This window comes from Lipotes vexillifer, unplaced genomic scaffold (genome assembly GCF_000442215.2).
Source record: "Lipotes vexillifer unplaced genomic scaffold, Lipotes_vexillifer_v1.1 scaffold117, whole genome shotgun sequence".
NCBI classification, from domain to species: Eukaryota; Metazoa; Chordata; class Mammalia; order Artiodactyla; family Lipotidae; genus Lipotes; species Lipotes vexillifer.
Window position 1 is genome coordinate 1530637 of NW_006785593.1, and position 18054 is coordinate 1548690.

The 18054-nt window shown below is 33.9% G+C and overlaps 1 protein-coding gene across 7 annotated transcripts in view; it reads right to left on the reverse strand.

Moving 5' to 3' along the window:
- The window catches only part of PPFIA2 (PPFI scaffold protein A2), a 474850-nt gene that overhangs the window by 317424 nt on the left and 139372 nt on the right, over positions 1–18054 (reverse strand). For 2 of the 7 annotated variants that reach the window (XM_007457668.1, XM_007457667.1), the window contains exon 1: positions 14861–14941. The exons of the other annotated variants lie outside the window; for them this stretch is intronic. In XM_007457668.1, coding sequence (XP_007457730.1) covers positions 14861–14941 — 81 coding nt within the window. Of the gene's footprint in view, positions 1–14860; positions 14942–18054 lie in introns of those variants that run through there. 7 annotated transcript variants of the gene reach the window in all.

The window sequence follows — 18054 nt, forward strand, 5'->3', positions numbered from 1 at the left end:
ATGTAGAGCATCAAACAGATTGAAATGGAACATCTAAGTGTTATATGGAGTTCACATGAAATGCATAGATCCTGATATCATTTAGTGAACATTAAATAAGAATGAATATATTTATTTAAAATTTAGGAATGTTTTAAATTTTTTTCTTTCAAAATTTTTACAAAAAATTATTTTGTTAATTACATCTCCTCTCCACCAAATAACCAAAGAAAACAACATCAACAATAATGCACACATGTGTGCATGCGTGCACACACACACACAGAGGCAGGATAACTATCTTCTGTTGGATAATTCATATTTTGTAGTCACAATGTCAAGTTTAATTGACATAGTCTCAACGTAAAGCTTGGTATAAAAGGCACCTTGTGACTTTTTGGGAAAATGACATGCATCCTTTATATATCCAGACATTTATTGAGCACTCATAATTCATTCAACTAACAAATATATATTGTGTCTTTAAGGAACTCACAGTATAATGGGGAAATAGACACGCCTACTTAAAGTAGATTGGTGTTAATTATTATGATAGAGGTAAGCACAACAAGGAGGGTAGTGAACTTAACTGGGAACTGACATATCCACAAAAGACACATATTGTAAACGGTTTGAAAGAATGAGTGAGTTGGGGGCAAACAAGTAGAAAATGGGGAAAGGAAGTTCTAGGAGGAGTGAGGAATATAGACATGTAATGGATACTTTCTTTTCTTAAAGAAAGGCTAAAATCTGTTTGAGCACTGTATTCTGTCTGTAGTGTACCTCATTATAGTAAATGGAAAAGTGTTGGGACAGAGGTTGAGCAAGCCAGGCAGAAGGCAAGTAGATGATGACACGTTTATGATTAAGTGAGGTCCAGGTTGGACCAACCAGACTTCTCTCTCTTGAATTTAAATCTTGAATGGAGGGAATGTAGGTAGAGTTAATCTATCTGGTGGTAGCACTGTGAAGATTACACCCTTCAGTTCATTCTCGTACTGAGATCCAAAGCTGTTCTGATTCCTCCAGGTCTTTACTCACATGTCCTCTGCTCCACAACGCCTCCACTGCCCAAAGTTTAAGCTGTGCACTTCGATGCTCCCTATCCACTGTCTATGCTCTATATTTCTCCTTAGCATTTATCACCATCTAACATACTATACATTGTCCTATTTATTTTACTATGTTTCATCCAATTAGAATATAAGCTTCATGGTTCACTTGCTCATTGCTATACATTATCCTATTTATTATCTGTTTTGTCCCACCAGAATAAAAGCCTCATTTTTCACTTACTAATTATCCAATGCATAGAATAGAACCAGGCACACAGTTTACTGTATGGGTCAATAAAAGTGATTTCCATATCATTCAAATACATTTTTCTTTTGACTAACATACCATAATCAGTTTCTGTTGCTTGCAAAAGAGCGTTAACTGAACTGTTTTTAAATGTATAAAATGCTTTCAAGTACATTTTCTCACATCAACCCTGAGAAATGTATTATTCTCATTACTTAAAAGTGAAGAAATTGAATCTTAGTGAAGTTTAATAATTTTTGCATATGCACACGTTTTAAGTTGCAGATATGAGACTTAAATCTATCTCACCTGCACCTTGCCTTTTGTACTCCGCCTCCTCTTGAAAATCCCCAATATAAAGGTTTCATTGAGCTATCACTGACAACTACCCACTTTCATGTTTTATCACCCCAATAGTCATAAACTCATTTTCTACATCCAACTGAAACTTCTTCTATTTTTATTCAGACTCATGTATTCCTGCAGTTTTCTCACCACATATGTTGAACAATTACAGTGAATCAAATCAAAAGAACATTTCTTTTGAGTGGAAGAGATTATGTCTTTCTTCCATATTCCTTCCCTGGGCTACGTAATGTCCACAATTTTTTCCATCTTTTCTTCAAAGATCTATTTTTCATTAAATAAATTATGTAGACAGCATTCCATATTAAAGATTTATCTTAAAATGTGATACCCTAACAGGCTATATTAAATGAAATTATATTAATGTAATGTGAGGAGTAAGGGCAATTTTCTAGATAATCTAGCCTGTGGCATGCTATATATATGACTATATGTTGAGCTTTCCCCACAAAGGCACAAACTCCGCTAACTTTTGTTTAGCTTATAATAAGTTATGACTGTACTCTTATCATTACTTACAATGTTTTATTTACTCATATTTCCCTAAATACATGTTGTATATTGCCATTTAATCTTTAATATTACATATAGGCAAAATATTTAAATAACTTTGATAATTACCTAACAGTGTAAACTATATTAACTTTATTTCAGTTATAATATTTCATGAGGTAAAAAATCTTTAAATTTATATTATTAAAGAACATCTATTCATTCTACATATATTTTTGGAGAGCTTACTATGTGCCATGCATGATGGAATGTTCTGGGAATCACTGTTAAATAAAATACACTTTCTTGGAACTTATGTCTATAACATCATATTATAGAAGCATTGAGTAAAGCGTAATTTTTCAGTGAGCTTTTTTCCCCCTTTTAAAAAAAGTGAAATATAATTTCAATCAAAAATATTACTTCCTATGCAATATTAGACTGAAAACTGACCCATGTTCAGACAGTTTAACCTTAATCTCGTTAGCACTTTGATTCTTTGTTTACTTGATTTTTTTTTGCCACATTTACCAATATTTATTCCCATTCCAATTTGCATTTAGGGCGATTAACACAGAAACTCACTTTTTAAGACTGATCCAAAACTATGCTTCCATTCTTGGCTCCACTCTCATTGCCACTTGATGTCTATTATCCCAGACACAGCCTCTGTCCCTTGATCCATTTTCACCTTTTATGTTTTATTTCTTGGAAAGCGAAGCATTCTTCTTTTCAAGGCCAATGTTGCAGCTCTTCCTTTAGCCTCGCCCTTCTTGATTTCCCTAGCTTTCTCTACCCTCTATCAATATGTATGTTCAGGGTCAGAGAAAATATATAGCTTATTTCTTGCTATGCAAAATGTTTTTTTGCTTTAAAAAAGAATAAATGTTGAATGTTTAAGATTTAGTAAAACAAATCAGTCATTGCTCTTTTCAGAATACCATGCGAGTTCAGGAACGATTCTATTCATGAAAGCCTCTTAGAAGAAGAAGTATTTCCTCTTCATGATCACCATCATCATAAGGTTGTATTTTTTTAAATTTTATTTTATTATTTTTCTTTATACAGCAAGTTCTTATTAGTTATCTATTTTATACATATTAGTGTATATATGTCAATCTCAATCTCCCAATTCATCACACCACCACCCCCACCCCACCCCACTTTCCCCCCTTGGCATCCATACGTTTGTTCTCTACATCTGTGTCTCAATTTTTGCCCTGCAAACTGGTTCATCTGTACCATTTTTCTAGATTCCACATATATGCGTTAATATACGATATTTGTTTTTCTCTTTCTGACTTACTTCACTCTCTATGACAGTCTCTAGGTCCATCCACGTCTCTACAAATGACCCAATTTAATTCCTTTTTATGGATGAGTAATATTCCATTGTATATATGTACCACATCTTCTTTATCCATTCATCTGTCGATGGGCATTTAGGCTGATGCCATGACCTGGCTATTGTAAATAGTGCTGCAATGAACACTGGGGTGCGTGTGTCTTTTTGAATTATGGTTTTCTCTGGGTATATGTCCAGTAGTGGGATTGCTGGGTCGTATGGTAGTTCTATTTTTAGTTTTTTAAGGAACCTCCATACTGTTCTCCATAGTGGCTGTATCAGTTTACATTCCCACAACAATGCAAGAGGGTTCTCTTTTCTCCACACCCTCTCCAGCATTTGTTGTTTGCAGATTTTCTGATGAGGTCCATTCTAACTGGTGTGAGGTGATACCTCATTGTAGTTTTGATTTGCATTTCTCTAATAAGTAGTGATGTTGAGCAGCTTTTCATGTGCCTCTTGGCCATCTGTATGTCTTCTTTGGAGAGATGTCTATTTAGGTCTTCTGCCCATTTTTTGATTGGGTTGTTTGTTTTTTTGATATTGAGCTGCATGAGCTGTTTATATATTTTGGAGATTAATTCTTTGTCCTTTGTTTACAAATAGTTTCTCCCATTCTGAGGGTTGTCTTTTCATCTTGTTTATAGTTTCCTTTGCTGTGCAAAAGCTTTGAAGTTTCATTAAGTCCCATGTTTATTTTTGTTTTTATTTCCATTTTTCTAGGAGGTGGGTCAAAAAAGATCTTGCTGTGATTTATGTCAATGAGTGTTCTGTCTATGTTTTCCTCTAAGAGTTTTATAGTGTCCGGTCTTACATTTAGGTCTTTAATCCATTTTGAGTTTATTTTTGTGTATGGTGTTAGGGATTGCTCTAATCTGATTCTTTTACATGTAGCTGTCTAGTTTTCCCAGCACTACTTATTGAAGAGACTGTCTTTTCTCCATTGTATATCCTTGCCTCCTTTGTCATAGATTAGTTGACAATAGGTGCATGTGTTCATCTCTGGGCTTTCTATCCTGTTCCATTGATCTTTATTTCTGTTTTTGTGCCAGTGCCATATTGTCTTGATTACTTAGCTTTGTAGTATAATCTGAAGTCAGGGACATAAGGTTGTATTGAATGAGTGTCTCTACATGTACATGACACAACACAGACACAGAGAAAGCATAAGTAAAGACACAGAGGCCTGGTGTCTATACTATGTTTTGGAACTGCAAGAAGATACAGGACACTGAATATCTGGGGAAAGCCCTGCAGTGGCAGAGGTCTGTCTAGGATGGTCCCACAGATCATGGCCCCTTGGCCAGTCATAGAACATGGCTGGTATACAATGGCCAAAAAAATTTTTTTCACTTATATTTCTGTGATATAGTTATTTTGAAATTCTTTACTATTTTTTAAAAGTAATGTTCTTACTTGAAGTCTTTCTCAAAGACACACTTGAAATTAACTGATTCTTTTAGCACATCACTGTATTTTGCATGACTCTCTGTTCTAATATTTATTGTTACTTATTATGTATTGTAACATTTGCTCCTTGAAAATGTAGACCACATCTAAAGCAATTTCTCTGAGTGTTTCTTGAATGAAAGAAATGTGTTTGCAAATATTTGAACTGCCTTATATTATTGTTAAAATATTTGATTTTTTATGCATTAAATATTTTAACATCTAAACAAAATGATATTACAACACATGATATACTTTAACAGTGATTAAGTATAACTTTTCAAACATAGTGAGTTTATAATATTTTATAATAGCTTTTTTGTTTTAGGAGTTCAAAGAATGCTTTTTCTTTAGCATCTCGTAGGCCAATTGTAATTTCAAAGATGGATTATTTGAGAAAGAGAAGATTAATGATGTGCTTAATGAGAAAAACAAAATTACAAAATAAAAGGAAACAGTATGCTACTTAACAGTGTAACATTACATTGTAGTTCACAACTGTTGCTTTTGCATTGATTTTATTTGATAGAAAACAACAAATAAGTATGTCTTTTTTTGTGTATCTTCTGTATTTTTTCACCAACATAATTAAAATTGAGAATGTTTAAGCTGTAAAAACTAGATTATGTTCATTTCTTCCTAATGACATTGCTCAGTTGTCCATGTAACTTTGCCAACTTCTGTTTTGTGATATAACTTAGAGAATAATTTTGTGATGTTGTTTAAAAACGTTATACACTCCTTAGCATTGTTAACATACTCAGCAATTCTTTGACAGTTCTGCTGCCAATAATAGCATCAAATCTGGTTGGCTCTAAATAAATTTAGTAATTACTCTAAATCTTTACATATTGTGTGGAGCACCCAGCATACAAAGTGAGCCACTCTCTTTTAATCTGTAGATATTTTGAATTATATCCTAAGTTAGCCAATTTCACAAACTGGTCATTTTAAATTTGCATCTGTATCTGTGTAAAACTTGAGATGATAATAAAAGTCATAATGAAGATACAAGGTAACCATCAAAATGACTTTACCAAATACAATTGAAAAATACCAAAAATGTATTTATAAAAGGAATCCAAGTATACTTTCAAAGGGATACTTAAATCAATTCTCTGAAAGCTTATATTCTATAAGCACAAAAATATTTAATATAAAATTAAGATCTTGAAAAATTAATAAATATATTTTAATAAGATCCCTTAGCATATATATGAAGCACTTAAAGTATTTAAAGTGGTGAATATGTTTTCTTAGCATTAATTTTTTCCTAAATTTAAAATAAGCAAAAGGAAAAAAGATCATTTGTGGAATAAATTATGCTATTATTTAGAAAGTACATTAATCATTAAAACAACACTAGCTAATCTTGATTGAAGCCATCTTTATTGGAAGTAAATACTTTATATATTATTCTATAAATAATCCATTTAGCATCATGATAACCTCATGACATGCTCTACTGTTTTCCAACAGACAGTCAAGGAAAGTGAAAAGAAAGAAATAATTTCACGTACTTATAGCCAGACTCTAGTGAACGGTGGAAACTAGTTTTGAACCAGGTGTTTAAATTCAAAAGGCATGCTCCAAACTATCATGCAATTTTATTTTTTAAGAATAATTATTATTATTTGTAAAATATTTTGAAAATATAAAAGAAAGAACAAACAGTAGAAAAGTTAACTGTGAACCAGAATTAAAAATAGATTTGGAATTAGAATTATTTAATTGAAATTACATAAATTATAATAGTAATATCTATATGAACCTTTAAAGTCGAAGTATTTTCAGAGAACCAAATAATGTGCTATTATGACTGTTGGATAATATTCCAAGAGGCGACTAAGACTTTTGAGCACAGAAAACTGGTATTTTGCTTACCATCGTTAAAGTCTGGCATAATGGGGATATTCAACAAGGTGTGTCAAATGATTTCAGAAATTAATATAAGAGGGTTAATTTTAGCTAGCCTTCAATTTACATATGAATTCATTCATTCAAAAAACAGATTCTGTCTATACGACAAGCATTAGTCTAGGTGTCAATAAACAAATATGAGTAGTTAAGTAAAATAAATTTTATGCTTTTCAGGAGTTCACAGACTAGTGGTGAAGAGAGATAAGTAAAAAATTAAATATGGTATAATAAATAATACAATAGACATACATCAAGTTACTTCGTGAAGGTGTTAAGGACAGGAGGATTTAACTTGAATTAAAGTTCGGGGACAATATTTAAGGAGGGGGTTAAAAGGAAATGCTAGCTACCAAAACGCATTTACAAAATAAAGCAAAGACAGACACAAAGAGGCAGGAGCACCTAAACTGAATTAGGTTCAGAGGTGATATTCAAGGAGAGGTGATTAGGAAAAAGCTTCCAAACTGTGTTTGCAAAATAAACCAAGCACACGCACTCCAAGTGATAATAATTCTGGGTAAGTCAGCGGGTCCAAGGATTTCACGCCCAGCCTCACCCCCACCCCCACCCCCATTCTCCTCATTCTTTGCCAAGGTCATTTCATCCACTTCCATAGTTTTCCCTACTCTGTAAGCAGATGCCTCCCACATTTACATCTACTATTCAGGCAGACCTGCCTCCTCCGAGCCAAACCCGTTATTTCCAACTGTCTACTCAATCTGTCCAAACCCAAACTCAATATATTGTTTTGCAAAGCTGTTCCTCCTCCATATTTCTCTCTCCCTCACTAGAGGTAATCTTGCCTTTTTCTCTTGTCTCCTATATTCATAAGTTAATGGATTCCTTTGAATCTATCTCTTAATGACTTTCCCTTTGTCCTTTATGCTCATACCCTTGCCTTCTCTAGTACGTTTTGCAGACCCCACTTTTGGTCGCTGCTGCTGTGATTGCTGCTCACTGAGCTCTTACTAACCACCAGGCACTGTGCTCCATGCATTAAAAGCTTTATCTTAAGAGCCTCCTAGTTAATTTCCCTACTTCCAATTTCCTTCCTCTGCAGACAATACTTGAAATATAAAGCTATGTTAGCTAGGTATAAGTGAAATATATTTGTGGACGCTATGCTGGGTATCTTACAACAATTTATGTATTCCTATGGAGAGGTCATTCTAGATCAGAATACATACTCCTTTTCAATTTGTAATTCAATTCAACACCTACTTACTAAATCAAGGCTGTGTGTTGGACACTACTTGGTGCTAGTGATTTAACAATGAAAAAAAAGTACACAGTGCCTGTCCTCTTAGAATATATTGCCTAGCCAAATTCTGTTACGCACAGACCTCTGCAGATGGAAGACATATGATTTCCTATGGGGAGCTCAGGAGCTACTCATTGTTTTCTACAGTTGGTCTCACTGATATACAGAACAATCTTATATTGACAAAAGTATGTGTTTAGGGAAAATTTTCCCCCTCAATTTCCCTTTTTGCCTTTCAGCACAATTTGATTGGCAATTACTATAAAAACATATTTCCAACTAGAAGAAAACTGTGTTAATAAGGATTAAATGAGGAGATGTAACTGAATAAGAACCTCAAGTTTAAAAACCCAATGAGGCTGTAGTACAATGTTTTGAAGAAGTAGAGTTAAATTTCTATAAGTTTCTGAATTAATAGGTCAACAGGATTAGAAATTATATAGCTTGGAATACTTTTGTTGATGTATGTAATCATCAGCAATTTCAGCAGAAGACTATACAGAAAAGACTGTGGAATTTTGTGTTCCATAACCCCAGATTCAGACAGAAACTACGTTACGTATACCCTGCATTATTAACAACTACTTAAGTGCCTTTTTTGAGCATCAGTTTTTTTCATCTGTAAAGCAGGGAAATCATGACAATTCATCTAGATTTTTTTGGAAAGCTACTGAATAGTTTTCTCTGTCCTATCAACCAGCCAAGGCATAATCCAATATTCTAACTAAACAGTAAATCGAAGCTTGTCATTCTTTGCTGAAAATCCTTGAATCCTAAATTCAAGTTCCTGAGGATCTGGACTTGACATTCAAACCTATTTTTATATTCTGGAGTTTGCACATTGACTTTTAGTCATTTCCTTCTCCAGCTTACGTTCCAGTTATACTAAACTCTGCCTTTCCCAGACACCAATATGTACCTTTAAACATGTCAGTCAGCTTGCTTGAAATACCTCTTGTGTTAGCTCCACCAATCATAATCATAATCATGACTGCATACAGTTGGGCAACAGAGAAAAACCTCAGTTCTCTCACTAAGCTGGGGAAGTCTGCTTATATTACTCTGTAACCTTGGAGCCAAAGGGTCTGTCTTTCTTATCTCTATTAGGCTACTTTGCTTTCATTCTTCTTTTTTTTTAAAAATACATAACATGTTCCAAGCATTCTGATAGATATTTCCAGTGCGTTTTAAAAATATCAACAGTGGGGCTTCCCTGGTGGCGCAGTGGTTGAGAATCTGCCTGCTAATGCAGGGGACATGGGTTCGAGCCCTGGTCTGGGAGGATCCCACATGCCGCAGAGCAACTAGGCCCGTGAGCCACAACTACTGAGCCTGCGCGTCTGGAGCCTGTGCTCCGCAACAAGAGAGGCCACGGTAGTGAGAGGCCCGTGCACTGCGATGAAGAGTGGCCCCCGCTTGCCACAACTAGAGAAAGCCCTCGCACAGAAACGAAGACCCAACACAACAAAAATTAATTAATTAATTAATAAACTCCTACCCCCAACATCTTCAAAAAAGAACCACAGCTTAAAAAAAAATATATCAACAGTAAGAAGTTATAATATGCTCCAAATAATAGAAAAATAATGGCATATTCCCAAGGATAAAAAAATGATAGAATATAAAAAAATCTGTTTTTTTTCCTGAAAAGCCAGAATTACCTCAACCTCATATGATCACAAAGATATGGTGCCCCATCCTAATTATTAAGAATTTGAGTGAAATTCTTCATGCAGTTGAGATTGCTAACTTGCCTATTAGTCTTCTATATATTTCAAGTAATAGTATCTGCTAAATGAAAAACTATATATTAATCAATTTTAAAGTTCTCTTGTTAAAATATGAAATGCCCCAATTAATAAGCAATGGTAAAGAGGTATAAAGAAAAAAATCTCAAAAAGGTTTTGTCTAGCTGTAACAGAAATCTATTTTAAAAACAATAAAATTAAAGCTTTTCTGAGATCACTAATGTAACTGTTATCTATTTTGAAGAACCCAACACTGGTACACAAAGGCTTAGTATTAAACACATTTACCTTTATATATCTTTAGATATTTCTCTAATAATATATGTCTCACCGACTGCTTATATAGTTAACACAAAAAGAAGTTGTTGTTTACTGTGTTGAATTTTCATATTTTAATCACCTTCCAAATATATGCCTCTGCTTATTATACACAGATATTTGCAGTATCCATTTGCTAGGGACACAGATTATTAAAATGTTCTCGGGGATTAAAACAAAGCATAATAAGGGAGGGATAACTTGGGAGATTGGGACTGACATATATACACTATATATAAAATAGACAACTAATAAGAACCTGCTGTATAGCACAGGGAACTCTATTCAATACTCTATAATCGCTTATAAGGGAAAAGAATCTAAAAAAAAAAAGAGTGGATATATGTGTATGTATAACTGATTCACTTTGCTGTACACCTGAAACTAACACAACATTGTAAATCAACTATACTCCAATAAAAAAAAAAGCATAATAACTGCTTCAGTACTGGTATAAACAGGCAAATGATCAAAGGAAATATACTTAATACATCTTAATACATCATGCATGAATCAGGTGAATAAGTGAAGGCTTCAAGGGGTAGGTGGCTTTGAGATGAGTCTTTAAGCAAAAACAATTTTCCAATGGGCAGGTTCAGTGAAGAGGCAAAGAACAGAAGCATACAGACAAATTTGTGGGAAAGCAGGTAAATAAAGTAGTATGTTGCATGAGCTCCAGACCAGGAAGAGCTTTTACATGACAAGTTAAAGAAGCGAATTTTATCCTTTAAGGACAGGGGATACATAAAGTTTTTTTTTTTTTTTTTGCGGTATGCAGGCCTCTCACTCCTGTGGCCTCTCCCGTTGTGGAGCACAGGCTCCGGACGCGCAGGCTCAGCGGCCATGGCTCACGGGCCCAGCTGCTCCGCGGCATGTGGGATCTTCCCAGACCGGGGCACGAACCCGTGTTCCCTGCATCGGCAGGCGGACTCTAAACCACTGCGCCACCAGGGAAGCCCCCATAAAGTATTTTAAACATGGAAGTGGCAGATTAATGTGTTTCCATATTTTGCGACAAAGTGTCTTTCTCTTGTCTTCAGTGGATACCAGGGGGCAACAGTCAAAGACTTTTATACACGTTCTTGGCAGTTAATGTTATTAATACTAGGATGAAATGGCAAAGAAATGTATTCTAAGCAGAAATAATTGCTCTGTGGATTCAACAGATCAAAACTGCTCCCATCAGAAATATATTCCTTTGGTTTGAGGAAGTGGTTTACAAACCACTTTTGCTTTGTTCTTTTTTTGTGTTTGTTTGTTTGTTTTTTGCGGTACGCAGGCCTCCCACTGCTGTGGCCTTTCCCGCTGTGGAGCACAGGCTCCGGATGCACAGGCTCAGCGGCCATGGCTCACGGGCCCAGTCGCTCCACGGCATGTGGGATCTTCCCAGACCGGGACACGAACCCGCGTCCCCTACATCAGCAGGCGGACTCTCAACCACTGCGCCACCAGGGAAGCCTTGCTTTGTTTTTGATAGTAGTATACTGTTTGTTACTGTTGTAGTTCATGAAAGCTTGCATAAAGCTCCAATGAATAAAATAGGTAAATGTAGAATAAGAAAACATTAAGAACCTCAAAAGAATGTATTCCTCTTCCCTACTGTCTCTAGCAACTACTGACAAACTCCCATGAAATCTTAGGACTGGGCAGGCTTTGAAAACGTCTAGGTGAAGATACTTAAATCTCTAGGAAATGAGGGGGTAGCGTGTTGCTCATCAATACCTCTGGGAGAATTAACACATTAAGTCATGATTAGCTAATCTAGAAGTTTAGTAAAGCATATTAAATGGTTTTACTTGCAAAAATAGGGCTAAATGTGAAATGATGTTGGGACATCATTTTTTTTTAACCTCTTTATTGGAGTATAATTGCTTTACAATGGTGTGTTAGTTTCTGCTTTATAACAAAGTGAATCAGTTATACATATACATATATCTCCATATCTCTTCCCTCTTGTGTCTCCCTCCCTCCCACTCTCCCTATCCCACCCCTCTAGGTGGTCACAAAGCACCGAGCTGTGGGACATCATTTTTATAGACATAAAATTTAAAAGAATTTTTACTTCATTCACATATATATATATATAATATAATTTTGTTTGAAGGTAGGTTTCCCATTTGTACATATTTGAGCCCCATAAATTGACAGTTCTAATACATAAAAATATTATAATTAATTTTAATTTTCATCAATCAAAAATCATTCTAGGCAACTATACTCTAAAATTTGATTTTGGGTGATAAGTTATGCACAAAATATATAGTGCAAATTGGGTGTTGGCATCACCCAGGGTCTAAGAACCTCTGAATAGAAACATGCAGACACAATTATCTTCACGGAATATTGAAGTGAGGTCTCATTTATAAGGAAATTAATTTAAATCAAGTGTTAGTCTATACAAAATAGTATTTGCATGTGTGTGTAGAAGTATGAATGTATTTGGCTAAATTAAAATACAATGAAAAAGAAAGGCTTGTAATTAGAATATCCTTCAGCTTCTTATTTGTTGTCTTTTTACCTTTGAACCCTTCAGGTCAAATACATTCTATATCTTACTTTTAAAATTTAATATTGTACAATTTCGGCAAAAATGACAAGCTAGTTAAACATTTGATGAGAAGATGGAACTGAAACTCAGTATCTTTCATGCTAAGCTATCTTAAATGTTTTTGCATATGTTAACTCTTGTGCAAGAATAATTTTAAGAAAGTAAGCATTAAAATATCAATTCCTTGATACAGAATCATTTCAGAAATGCATTTATGCCATTCTATAATGAGAACCACTTTTGAAAATTTAACTAATCATTTCCACAAGATATATTTTTTGACAAACGGTTTGTTACTTTTACAGCATCTCATTTCTCATGACAGTATTTCAACCAAAGAAAGTATACCGCATTAAATAGGTTAATATATACATATATAAGAAAAATAATTCTGTTTAATTCAGTCCTTTGAAAATAAAAGCAAAGAGTCAACTTTTATAAACCTTTATATTCATGCTTTAAAAACCATCCTTCTTTCTTCCTTCTCTTCCACCAAAAGCAAAAACAAACAATAGCAACAAAAAGTTAAACACACATTGCCTATTATCATGAATGTCAGGATCAAATACCATTTTGTGATTTTAAAAATGTAGGAGAATAGAGTTCATATTTGCCAACATTTCTATTTTATCTGAAATCCTAGTGTTTTTACATGAATTGTTATAACATCAACAAAAAAATAAGTGGTTAAAAATCATTCTAGTGTGTTTTCAAAGAAAATCACCTGCCAGGAAATGGGTCAGCAAGATCTACTGAAAGAATTGTAAAAAGCCTGTGTCATGACTGAGCTATGGATTTCACTGACCCTTAAACTTTAAGAGACTGAAGCAGAATACCCAATGTCAAAAGCTGCCCCTAAGAGGCAGCTATGGGATATATTGTAAGGAGTGTTTATATTTCAGTGTACGGAGAAGAAAAAAGTAATAATTCTGTAGAACAGCCCTGGGGCAATTGCATTTTGAGTCACTGCCACAATAAGCTGATTGCCACTGGGAAGTAAATATATTCTGTAACAGCACAGACTTGCACTACCAGTAGACATCAGTGTAAGACAGGAGAGGCGACAGAATTAAAAACAGAAGTATAAGAAGGGGGAGAGAGAGTAATTATATTTACTGCTATAGTTTGCAAAGGCAAGAGACGTTAATTAATCAAGATGTGCATTTATTCAGAGCCCCCTTTCAAAAGAATTCATGCTGCCTCTACTATATTAATTCTCTAGGTCTTTACATTTATTTTTTTCAGTGCATTATAACTATATAGCTAAAATAATTAAATGTTAGGCTGTTTATATTCCCATAGTGTAAAATATACAAAGAGAAGAGTTTCATTTTTCCTTTTAATCTAATGATGATATGACTGAATTGCAAAGTAATCCTTAGTACTGAAAAATGCAATTTGAGGATAAAAATGAAGTAGAATATGATTTACTTTAGACAACCATTTTCTAGACTGATGACTGATTTATTCACAGGCAGTTGAAATACATTTAGTAGGTAACAGCTTTGTAGCTCACATTTACATTTATGTTGTAAATCATTTTGACTTTTTGATAACACAAAATCTTCCATCTTAATGAGTTTCTACTTTATCTCAAATTGAAAAGCATATTAAACCTGGTACTTAAGCTACTGTATTATTGATTGATTGTATATTGCACACATAATAAAATAAAATAACAGGAGTTATGTTAAGCTATGTATATGAAATACAAAACATTTTTCTAAGCCCAGAGAACATAGTTTGCAAAGTTCCCTAAAATGTCTTTTAATTCTACCCTTTCTGTGATATATCAGGGAAGTAACTCTGTAATTTTCACCATATTATATCCATAAATAACAACTTCAGAATAACTCATAAACTCTCAAAAGATGATACTGTAGCAGATTTAAGAATCCTTGTGAAAATTAAGGGTTTACTATTATTTTGCTTGAATTCACAGAGAATCCTAACGCCATCTCATCTCCATATTTAAAAAAAAACAGATTAAACTGACATGCACCTTATCTATATCTTAAATCCCCTTTAATACTTTCACACTTTGCTGTTTTCCTTCCCTTACTTTTCTCTTTATTAAAAGTTTGACTATATATTAACTTCCTAAGCAGTGAAGCCATTTAAAGCACACTTACTTGAAAAGTGTAAAACCGGGTCCCATTAGGAGGATGCACTTTAGGGGAGCCAGAAACGGTGTTCATATCCGAGAAAATCATTTCTGATCAGAGAGACAATATAATCCACAAGGAGCTAGAGATGCAGAGCAGAGAGCTTAGCGTACAGATAAATCCGTGCATGCATTGAGGGAGGCTAGAGGGTAAAATGAAATCTGCCCCATCCTTCTTAGATACACAGTGATAGCATTTTGAATCTTTCTCCTACATTTGAAATCTAAGCTGAAAGGTCATTGGCTACTGACCTTTTGTGCAGCTAGTTCTTTAGAACATACAATGTTTAAAAAAAAAATTTAAACACCGAAGGAAAAAAAGCAAGAACCAACAATAAATGGAGCTTGTGCAGAATCTGGCAGTGCTGTGGACCTGCCCATCTGTTCTCAGTGATAATCACCTCCCTCCACCACAGTCTAGCAGAGTGATTATGCTAAATATCCTGGTTAACCAATAACATACAGTTTCATTTCAGGAAAGCATGCACAGTGTAATTCAGAGGACCTCTTCTGACTAACCTGAAGCATGCTTCCTATACTGTTTCAAGCTGTATCTCGTAACAAATTCTTATTTCCTCATGATTATTTCTGTATGTTTCTAAATCTCTTTGTTAATCCCAGTCTGTTCAACGAGATTTTAAATTTTAAAGCCTTTTTTTTTAAATAAACAGTTCTTTTTAAAATGTATAGATCAAGTCATATTTTAGCTGGCTAGGACATTCAGGGGCAAGGCATATAATTCAGTAAGGCTATATAATACTAGACACTTTATCAAATAAAATGCTTCAATTATTTTTACTTTTCTAAACTCTTAAAGAACATCATGAATATGAATGTAATCATTGTTTTCTTATTTCCCCCACATTAACTCAAAAAATTGTTTCACAATTAATGCTTTAAAAAGTACCATACATGTGTTTTAAAAAATTACAACTTTATCTCATGTATATAGAAAGCAATTAATAAAACATATTTTAGATACATGAAAAATTTTGACCCAAGATCTAAAAATATTGATTACAAATACTTAGGCTGTGTTGCAATGCATGTTCATTTTTCTATATCTTTTCACACAGATTATTCAGTCTGTATAAAAGATCATATTCAGATGACTTTACACTTTTTAGAGGTAAAAATAAATGTTCCATTTACACATCCTTCAAAGGTGGAGACTTCAGGAGGACAGAGACTAGAATGAACCAAAAGTGGTGTCTTTGTGAACGTATCTAAGATGACATAGTTATTTACAACCAAGAACCAGGAACCACCGACTTTGAACCTGAAGACTATAAAAGTAATATGATGGTGATGAGCTCTTAAAACTTAAATTATTATTCATTTTTACTTTTGATTGTCTAGTCATGATTCAAATTTATAATATCAATGGGGAAGAAGTAGAAAAAATTTTCATTTCCTTAGATGGGATTCCTATATTATGGTAAATTATGTAAGTAGGTAATTGTTTACTTAGCAAGCTGCTAAATAAATCAGAAGATAACTTGTTAAATAAGTGTTTAATTGGGGGATAATTTTAGATTTATAGAAAAGTTGCAAAGATAGTATGAAGAGTTCCCATATATCCCTCACCCAATTTATCTAATTGTTAACACCTTACACTTCTATGGTACATTTGTTAAAACTAATAAACTGATATGGTACATTACTATTCACTAAACTAGGCTTTGCTTGTATTTCACTAGTATTTTCATTAATGTCCCTTTTCTATCCTAGCTTCTAATCTAGGGTACCACATCTATTTAGTTTCTATGGTTCCCTAGTTTCCTCTGGGCTGTGACAGCTTCTTAGCTTTTCCTTGTTTTTCATGATCTTGATAGTCTCTAGAAGACTATCAAGAATTTCTGGTCAAGTATTCTGTAGGATATCTCCTGATCTGATGCTTATATTATTTTGTCTGATGTTTTCCTCAAGATTAAACTAGGGTTATGGGTTTTGGAAAAGAATACCACAGGGGTGAAGTGACTTTCTCATCACCTCATATTAATGAAGTGACCTCATCACATCATACTGGGTGTACATATCCACATATTACTAGCGATGTTAACCTTCATCACTTGGTTAAAGTAATATTTGTAAGTTACTATTTTTCCCTTTCCATACTCTGTTCTTTGGAAGTTAGTCATTAGCATGCTCTCAAAGAAGTGATCGGGAGGGGTGAAATTGAGCTTTACTTCCTGGAGGTGGGAGTAGGTACATATGCTACACGGAATTCTTCTGTACAGAAGATTTGCTTCTCTCATCCAATTATTTTTTCGATCATTTATTTATATTGGCATGGACTCAGGTATATTTATTTTATACTTTGGGTTATAATACCATTTATTTGATGCTTAAATTGTCCCAGCATTGGCCACTGGGAGATCCTTCAGGGTGGATCCTGTTACCCTTTGATGTGCTCCCATCCTTTTTTTCAAGCACAAATAATTATTTTTAAAAAATGTTTTTTCCTGTATAAAGTATGTGTTATTTGCTAAAATGATTAGTCTCCTTAACTATAACTCTAATTATCACTGAAAGTTTACTTGAAAAGTCATGTTTTCCTTTTCCATTATTATTTTAATTGGCCATATTATTTTGTTTTTCAAATTAATCATTTTTACCCTTCTGATTTCTTAGCCCACATGGGGTTTATTCCATTGATTCTCAAATAAAGTAACTAAATACACATATTAGCTGTGGTAATCAGTGATGTATATTTAAATTTTTGGTTCTTCCCCCTTGAAATTAATGTTGGGATCATAATTCCTCTTATGGTGGGTGGGACCATGTAACTTATACTCTCAAGAGTTGTGAGTGGAAAAAATGTCTCAAAAACAAACCTGAAGCTTCTTGGGAACCCAGGATTTAAAGGAAAAATTTGTTTGCCAAGTAGATTATTATGGTCCAACTATAACCCCCATTTACTTTTATGCTTACGTGTAAGTTGGTTCTGGTATAATTTAGATCAAATGACTCACTATATTTCTTATTATTATTGTAGAATAGACAATAAAGCAAATATTTCTGGTATAATATCACATATTCCTGGAATAATCTCATATATTTACTGAATTTGCATAATCCAGCAAACTATATAAGCTAGGAAATCTGAAGTATTTGGTCAATAAGAATATATGTTCTTTCTTTTTCATATTTCTTTTGTGG